At 43.0% G+C, this 9567-nt stretch overlaps 1 protein-coding gene across 2 annotated transcripts in view; it reads left to right on the forward strand.

Annotated features, from left to right (window-relative positions):
* The first annotated feature begins 136 nt into the window (after nt 1–136).
* The window catches only part of KRBOX4 (KRAB box domain containing 4), a 19283-nt gene continuing 9852 nt past the window's right edge, over nt 137–9567 (forward strand). For both annotated transcript variants that reach the window (XM_012811285.2, XM_023519062.1), the window contains exons 1-4: nt 137–613; nt 3096–3140; nt 6541–6667; nt 6948–7043. In XM_012811285.2, coding sequence (XP_012666739.1) covers nt 3126–3140; nt 6541–6667; nt 6948–7043 — 238 coding nt within the window. In that variant the 5' untranslated portion in view covers nt 137–613; nt 3096–3125. The remainder of the gene's footprint in view (nt 614–3095; nt 3141–6540; nt 6668–6947; nt 7044–9567) is intronic.

Here is a 9567-nt window from a genome sequence, read left to right on the forward strand (position 1 = left end):
TGGGACCACAGGCGCCCGCCACAACGCCCGGCTATTTTTTGGTTGCAGCCGTCATTGCTGTTTGGCGGTCCGGGCTGGGGATTCGAACCTGCCACCTTAGGTGTACGTGGCTGGCGCCTTAGCCGGTTGAGCCACAGGCGCCGAGCCACCTTTTCCTATGTTTATGTTTGTTGTTCCTTGTCTGACTCCACCAGAGCGGGAAACTGAGATTTTGTTGACCGATATATCTCCAACACAGAGGACATGTTCATAGAAGGCATTCATTTCTTAAATGAATTAACGTAGCACAGCAGGCTATTAGCTGGTTCCAAAGATGGGACTCTTTGTAAGGCAATTTGTAACTCATTGTTGAGTAGTGAGCTCTGTATGAATGTTAACTTAAAACTAAAATGAGGCATTGTACCTTCTGTTGAGTGAAAACCTTTGACTTTTACTGAACTTCACTCCATGGAAGGTAGCAAAGGGTTGCTAATGGAATCTCCTGTGATCATTGTGTGTCCAGGCTCAGAGTGCATAACTGAGACCACGGCTCACCAACTGCAGGCTCCAGCTTATCTGCGCCCATGCTTCCTCACTTAGTCTGAGAAGACCCATTCTAAGGCTCCAGGAGGAGGTGAGTTCCCCGGGGTCACAGGCAGAGATCTGGTGCTACAGTGAAGGTCCCAGCTAAGATGTGTTTGTCTCTGAATTTCTTGGTTCTGTCTCCTTGGGGACAGGAGAGAGGCTCTGAGGCAAATTGGAAAAGTCTGGACACAGAGCCCAGGCCCACATGCTCAGGGCAGAGGGAAGAGGCTCGCAGGATAGTGGTCCTAGAAGAGCTGGAATACAGTGGTGTTTGTCTCTCACTGTCAGCTGAGAGAGACAATGATGGCTCTATTTCCAGCTGCCATGAAGGACCTTGTGACTTTGGGCAGTTTGATCCCTGTTGGAGGGGAGAGAGATGAAAGTCACAGGTAGATCGAGGCAAGGATATCTACCATGGTGGGAAGATACCCTGCTGTAGTGCCTGCAAAGGCAGGATGAGACTGGGAAGGATCATGACCAGCCACAGAAGACTTTATCTCTCCTAGCACACCTGCTTGTTCACCTTAGTGCCCCCATCTCTTGCCATACCTATTTTTGATTTGAGTCTGTGCCATGGAATCAACCCTACAGCTGCTCAGGGGAAATGCTGAATCTCCCTTTGTTCTCACCAAGGTGCTGAAAATTTGTTTTGAGACAGACTGTTCACCAGACTAGAGTGCTGCGGCATCAGCCTAGCTCACAGCAACCTCATACTCCTGGGCTCAAGTGATCCTCCTGCCTCAGTCTCTCAAATAGCTGGGACTACAGGTACCTGCAAACATCACCTAGCTAGTTTGTCTATTTTTAGTAGAGATGGGGTCTCACTCTGGCTCAGACTGGTCTCAAACTCTAAGCTCAAGCATTCCACCCACCTCAGCCTCCCAGAGTGCTAGGATTATAGGCATGAGTCACCACATCTAGCCTGAAAACACATTTTTAGTTTATGTGTGTAGATTTGCATAGTAGTGTACAAGTATGCTGTCATACAGTTCCTTTGCCTTTTTTTTTTTTTTTTTTTTTTGAGACAGAGTCTCACTATGTTGCCCTTGGTAGAGTGCCATGGCATTGCAGCTCACAGCAACCTCAAACTCTTGGACTTAAGCAGTTCTCTTGCCTCAGCCTCCCAAGTAGCTGGGACTACAGGCACCTGCCACAATGCCCAGCTATCTTTTTGTTGTTGTTGTTGTCATTGTTGTTTAGCAGGCCCGGGTGGGGTTTGAACTCACCAGCTCCGGTGAATGTGGCTAGCACCCTTACCACTGAGCTGCGGGTGCCGAGCCTGTTGCCTCATTTTCATGCTTAATGAAGCCAGGCCTAAGAACATGACTTGTTAGGTTACATGGACCTCCTTACTGTATTGATGCTGTCACAGTGGTTGCTCCAGTATATGATGGTTACTCTGCCCAGAAGCTCTTGCAAAAACTTTCTGAAAAACTGCCAAACAAGAGAGAATGGCAGTCAAAATGCAAATTGTTGGAAAAGAGGAAGGGATGGGCAGGAACAGGGTGATGCAACAGCCAGTGATGTGTGGAGGACAGAGGAGGGCAGGCACAGTGGTTTTCCACTCCACATAGAACTAAGGAATGCAGTACTGTTACTCACCTGCCCCCATCCCACCCTCCCTGCATTCCTCTGAGCCCTGGTTTGTCTTCTGTCAGCAAACTGCATCAAGAGATCCTTCTCATACATGCTTTGCTGAGGTCTTTTTTTATCTCTAGGGTTCTGTTTGATAATAGGTGATTTTTAATAATTTTTAATTTTTATTTCACTAATAATATTGTCAAAAAGTGAGAAAATTGAAATAAATAAGGGAAGGAAATTTAAATCACCATGAATAGTAACCAGTGTTAACATTTGAATAAATTCTCTTCAATACATCATATATGATAATATTGCTTAACCAAAATGAGATGACACTACACTTTTTTGTACCCACTTTTAAGTACCTTAAGAACTGAAAACAAATTTTCAGTAGCATTTTTATTTTAAAAGATAGGGCCTTGCTGTGTTGCTTGGGCTGACCTTGGACTTTTGGGCTCAAGTGATCCTCCCACTTTAACCTCCTGAGTAGCTGGGACTACAAGTGCTTGCCACCTAACCTGCCTCGTTTCTGTATGTATCATATGTTTTGGGTTCTTTTTGTTGGAAGTTTGGTTGATTACAAATTTTGATTTTTTTTATTTCAATAATTCCAAATTTTGAGTCATGGGAATTACTACATTGTGCACATTTATAATCGCTTTATTATGACAAGTTTCTAGCAGAATTCTGGAGATAAAAGTGTCAAATTGTTAATGATTTCTGAAGTAGATGTCTTTAGTAAGAAGTCAAATATCTTTCCAGTAAGCAAACAAAATTTCATATAAACAGGGCACGTGATCTTAGCAAAATCCTATAGGAATGGCTGGAGCTACCAGGCCATGTTTCCAGATCATTCTTCCCAGGGTGCATGGGTGATTATTATTAGGTTAATTATGTTAGTCTCATGTCTGTATCCACTGATCTCAACCCTCTTAATTCTACTTTTGTAGATCTCCATCCTTTTTACAGAGCAGAACAGGATGGCTGTGTCTCAGGTGAGTTCCTAATTTACCCCTATTTTTTCCAATGAACTTGAGGAAGCTTTTAGGAATCTATATTGTAGCCTTGAAAAAAATCTGTCAATTTCCTCTGTTTTCTATTCAACCTGTCAACTACTGTAGGTTTCTTTAATCCTTACCCTCAGAGACAGAAGGAGACAAAGAAAGAAAGAGCAAGAGGAGCAAAGAAAGAAAGACGATTCCCTATGTCAGTGGTTCTCAACCTTCCTAATGCCGCGGCCCTTTAATACAGTTCCCGTGGGCTGTGACCCACAGGTTGCGAACCTCTGCCCTTTGTATTCTTTTGGGACCTGTACCTCATTTCTTCTTTTCCTTACACATATATTTCCTTAAATTTGCCTTCTCTAAGTTTGTGCTAATTACTACTTTCCCAACATTGTAAAGACTAGGTGATTTCTACATTTAAGGTTTCCTGGCTAACAAAAGCAAAGAAGAATCCAATTCCTTTTATAAATCTGCCTAACCTTAAATTTGATGAAGATACAACCAGAAAGAAAATTATATACTAGCTTTACTTAAGGATATAGATGCCAAGATTCTAAACCCGTATTCTGAATAAAGCATTAATCAATTAAATTGAACATGTTTTAAAGTAATTTTTACACATTCTAAAAAAATTTTTTTAAAAAGCTTTCTACTCTGTTCCCCAGATTGGAGTGCCTCATCATAGCTCACTATAACCTTGAACTCCTGGGTTCAAGTGATCCTCCTACCTCAGCCTCCTAAGTAATCAGGATTACAGGCACACACCACCAGGCCTGACTGATTTTTCTTTTTTATTTATTTATTTGTTTATTTATTTATTTATTTATTGTGTGGAGGCAAGTTCTTGCTCTTGCTCATGCTGGTCTCTTAACTCTAGCTTCAAGTGAACCTCCTGTCTAAGCTTCCCAAAGTGCTAGGATTACAGGCATGAGCAGCCATGCCTGGCTAAATAAAAGCTTTGCTGAAAAAAAGGAGAAACATCATGTTCCCTCTTGCTCTATCGCCAACCAAAGTCTCCTCTTCCAGGTTTTCATGTATTCTTCCAGAGATTATATACACATATCTACCTAAATATATGAATCTTTTTTCTTTCCCTTGTTTCTTTTTTTGCTAACAAATTAGTGTACATTCTGGTCCTTTCCATAAGTTAATGATCATTCCATTTCACAACATATTGGTCTACCCTAAGTTTTCTTTTTTTTTAATCCCAAGTTTTCTTAACCTCATCACTACTGACATTTTAGGCCAGGTAATTTTTGTTAATAGACAACTGTCCTGTCCATTGGAAGATATTAAACAACATTGCTGGCCTCTACCCTCTAGACGCCTGTACCTCTTTCCTACCTCCCTTGTCATGACAATAAAAAATTTCTACTAACATTGTCAAATGTTTCTGGAGGGAACAAAATCACCCTGTTTTGAAAACCATTTGGATATCTCATTTACAAAAATGGCTGCTTAATATTCTTCTGGCTGGAAATACCATTATTTACCTTTCTGCCAAGCTTGTACATTTAGGATATTTCTAGTCTTTTGATGCTATAAATAGTCATGAATTCCATGTATATCCTAGTTTGTATGCACCTGAATACGTCTGGTCTGTAAGGTAACTTTCTGGAGATGAGAATTCTAGGTGATAGCTATGTGCACGGTGAATTTTGACATTCAGGGCTTCTAAGCCAGGTAGACCCTACACTCACCAATGTGGGCATGGTCCCTAGCACCTCATCTATCACTGGGAAGGAGGGTGGGAGGGGAGTTAGGCTGCCCTGAGAAGACCTGCTGGAGAAATTTGCCTATCACTACCCTCTGGCATGCTGGTTTTCCTGTTTCCTGTCCTGCACAGATAAGTAAACTGGTGCTCACTGTGGCCAGTTTGGGCCTTGTTGGTGCAAAATGTCTCTTTACGATCACCATGTGTAGACAAAAGAGGATGGGGTTCAGAGCATAAACAGGTGACTTACTCAGTTGCCCAGGCTGGATGCAGTGGTATCATAATACCTCACAGGAACTGAAACTCCAGGGCTCAAGTGATCCTCCTGCCTCAGCCTCCCAAGTAACTTTGGACTGTAGGTGAATGCCACCACACCCAGCTAACTCATTGTTTTAAATTTTTGTAGATATGGTATTTCACTATGTTGCCCAGGCTGGTCTTAAGCTCCTGGCCTCAAGTGATAATCCACCTTGGCCTCCCAGAAGTGCGAGGATTATAGGCGTATGGCACTGCACCCAGCTGGCTGATCAGTCTTTGTGGTTTTTTTTTTTTTTTTCTAGAGACAGAGTCTCACTTTATTGCCTTTGGTAGCGTGCGGTGGTGTCACAGCTCACAGCAACCTCCTGGGCTTAGGCAGTTCTCTTGCCTCAGCCTCCCAGGTAGCTGGGACTATAGGCAGCTGCCACAGTGCCGGCTATTTTTTGTTGCAGTTTTGGCAGGGGCTGGGTTCTAACCCACTACCCTCCGTATATGGGGCTGGTGCCCTACCCCACTGAGCCAGAGGCGCCGCCCCTGATCTGTCTTAGGATACTTCTAGAAGATAGGAATTAAAGCAATTCTATAAATGAGTTCTTGTTTATTGAAAAACATAGACCTTTCCCCTTTTTGCCTCAGTCAGCTGCCAAGGCCACAGACCCTCTGGTTTCCTGTTCTTGTCTCATGATTGATGAGCTACCATTAGGACTGATTGTCATGATTGATTATCTATGTTTAGAATGATTTGTTCTAGATCTGTATGCCCTGAATAGCTTGCTCTGTCAGCTCCCAGCAGAACTGACTTCTCCTCTCTGGGCCACATGGGCCCTGTTCTACATCTGTCATTGTTCCTGTAAGGCAGACCCCCTTCCTCCCTCCCTGTCATCTACCAGTCTGTAAATGATGTTTTTCTTTCTCTATCAAACTGAAGCTCTTTGAGAGCAAGAGCATTTTTTTAATATTAGTCTTTATATCCATAGAACTTACCAGCTTGGTCTTCATTCAATAAATATGTGTTGAATGAATTTCTAGGGTAAGATACTTCTAAACAGCCTATCTGTTTCTCCTATAAAGTTTAAAATAATTTTAGTTACGTAGATCCTTTATGTGATTCACTGTGACAAATTATGACAAGTGAATAGCATAAAAACAGTTATATAGAGAAAGGCAGATGTTGAAGCCAGACTGGGTGGATTTGAATTCCTCATTCCATGCTATGTGACCTAGGCTAGTTACTTTAGGCTCTGTGCACCTCATATTCCTCGGCTGTCAAGTTTCTCCTAGGGTTGTGGTGATGAACAATCTTTAGTACATGTAAAAGACTTAGAACGGGCACAGAATAAGCCCTCCATGTGTGTGAGGTGTCATGTCCCTGTCCCCCAGGATGATCCCTTTGTGCTAAAAAGGAATGTGCTGTTACAGGAATCACTGACTTTCAAGGATGTGTTTGTGGACTTCACCCTGGAGGAATGGCAGCAACTGGACTCTGCTCAGAAGAACCTCTACAGGGATGTCATGCTTGAGAACTACAGCCACTTGGTGTCTGTGGGTGAGGGACCACTGTACAGTGTGATGTAGAGTGCACCCAGTAGTGTCTCCCTTTCTGAGCTGCTGCTGGCTCAGCTCAGAAATCCCATAGCCCCATTTAGATACTGGACAGGATGCTTGTGTCTTCACCTGCTACATGAATGTTCTGTACTGAGGGGCAAATACCTATGTGCATGGGGCAGTCACCACAACCAAGCCATCTTCATCTTATAAGGAAAGGCCTCTGTTCTGGAATGTCTTCAGCGTTCATAACAAAGTTCTATGTCATTTCCTCTGAACAGGGTATTTAGTCACCAAACCAGATGGGATCTTCAGGTTGGGACCAGGAGAAGAGTCCTGGGTGACAAACAGAGAAACCCCAATGCGGAGCTGTCCAGGTGAGTTAGGCCAAGGAAAGGGGAACCGGCTTGACCTGTGAGATCTTGGCCTCTGGAAGGCACCCAAGAGCCCTTTTTAGAACCTCCAGACTTATGAATATGCCTCAGTTCTGATGACATGTGCTATTGTTATATGCAAATGAGGCTTTTGCCTAGCAGTCTATTCCAGTTGTCATGTTCTTTGCTTGGTGTTCAGACCCTGTGGCCACTTCTGTTCTTAGATCCAATCCTGGTTTCATTCCTTTCTTTCCTCCTTTCTGGAAACTGTTAGGAATTTTTCTTCCCCCTCTTAGGCTTTTTTGTGTTTTTACCAGAATAGATGTAAGTTTTGGTATTTCTTCTTTATTGGGCATACTGTGGGCCCTTTCAGCCTGAAATTTGGACTCCTTTTTTTACCCTCAGGGAAATAATTATACCTGGTTTACTGGACTCAATACAGACAACAAAGCTTTGCTAGTGACCTTCACCAAGCCAAGTCCCCACTATGTTCTCATCTGCCCTCACTTTGTGGTTAACACTGTAAATCTTAACATTGTTTTCTGTTTTCTCTTATTTCTCCTCAGAATCTTACAAATCTGCCTTGATACTGTGTGTTACTAGATTCTTCCTCTTACCAATACTCATTTCCCACTCAACTCTTTTTTATTTAGAAAATAAATAAACTTGAGAGGACTTCATTCCCAGTGAGGAATAGAATACTTCAGCAAAGAGTATTTCAGTCCTGAGCCGAGCAGCTTTTTTTGGTTGCTTTTACCGCAGCCCGTTGTGGGGATCCAGAAACTCCTCAGATATATTATTCTCCTTTTTCTCTTCCATTCATAGTTCCCCTTCCATAGGCCCATCTCAAAGAAGTCTTTCTAGAACACTCTTAATATTCAGAGTATGGTCCATGGACCAGCAGCCTGGTTGCTCAGCTCTAAATAGAAATCTAGGATCTGAGGCCCAACTCCAGATCTTCAGAATCAGGTTGTGCACTTCAACAAGCTCTCCAGGGAACCCATTAGCACAGTAAAGCTTGATGAAAACTGTGTTTTATAGATAAGTTCAGCTGTGTGCACATGCTGACCTCCATGGGTTTACTGATGACTCCTCAGAGCCTGCTCCTACTCAGCAAACACACCCACTCTCTTAGACCCTCTTGTGCTGGCAGATGTGGCTCCCACTAATCTGTAACTTCTCCCCGAAGGGTTTTCAGCTATAATATCCTCTTTATTGCTTAGTATAATTCCGTATCCACTGCCTGGTAGAGATTCATCAGGATTTCTGATGTGCTGATGGCATGCTTCCTTACTTTTAGTGATTTCTAGATTTATAACAATGCTGTGTCTTTTTCTCATTTCAGTGGTGCCCTGGAAGGGAGGAAAAGCAAACTCAGGCACAATCCACCCTCCTTAGTCGTAATTCTCTTACAATTAAAATTGCATTATATTAAAATGTAGATAGTCACACATTCAGTCTAAGAATACAGAAGTGGTATGGGATAAAAAGTAATCGTATATGCATTTGTAGCCACACTTCCCAAGGGTAGTCTCTTTGAAAGATTTTTATTTTCTTTTTTTTTAAAAGAGAGCTTCAAGCTGTCCCCCTGGGTAGAGTGCTGTGACATCACAGCTCACAGTAACCTCCAACTCCTGGGCTCAAGCAAGTCTCCTGCCTCAGCCTCCCAAGTAGCTGGAACCACAGGTGCTCGCCACAATACCCAGCTATTTTTTGGTTGCAGCTGTCGTTGTTTGGCGGCCTGGGCTGGATTCGAACCTGCCACCTTAGGTGTATGTGCCTAGCGCCTTAGCCACTTGAGCCACAGGCACCGAGCCAAAAGATTTCTGTTGTCAGTTCTTCTGGCAGGTACCTCCATAGGTGTAGGGAATACCTGTATACCTCCATTTCCTGAATTCCTCCCCTCTGTGGAAATAAGGATTTAGCTCTTTGGGCTCCTTAGCCCTTCACAATGTTTGTTAAAATTCTTATTTTTAATTCCTTTACTGATTACATTTGTGACTTTAATATATCTAAACTTCTGTTCCATACAGTAACATTTTAAAAAAATCTAGCTAATTGCCAATGGCTTATTTCTCTAACTAGAACACAAACCCCTAGAAAAAGATCCTGTATCTTTCTCTGACTTATCCCAGCATAGGACTGGTGGAAGACATTTGGTAAATATTCCATTCATTGTTTTAGATTTATGCAGAGGAAGGAGGTTGGGAGCCATATAGCCTGGGTACAAATCCCAACTACTTCCCTCACTTGCTATCACTGTATACATGTCACTTAGCCTTTCTTAACCTGTTGCAGAATGAGATTAATGATAGAACTTAGTGATTGTCAGAAGTTAATGAGTTATGCATTTAAGGTATCTAAAAGGGGGCCAGGTACAGTGGCTCATGCTTGTAACCCTAGCACTTTGGGAGACCAAGGCTGGTGGATCGCTTAAGACCAGGAGTTGGGGCTCGGCGCCTGTGGCTCAAGCGGCTAAGGCGCCAGCCACATACACCTAAGGTGGCGGATTCGAATCCCCAGCCCG

This window comes from Otolemur garnettii, unplaced genomic scaffold (assembly GCF_000181295.1).
Source record: "Otolemur garnettii isolate 467f Iridium unplaced genomic scaffold, OtoGar3 scaffold00153, whole genome shotgun sequence".
NCBI classification, from domain to species: Eukaryota; Metazoa; Chordata; class Mammalia; order Primates; family Galagidae; genus Otolemur; species Otolemur garnettii.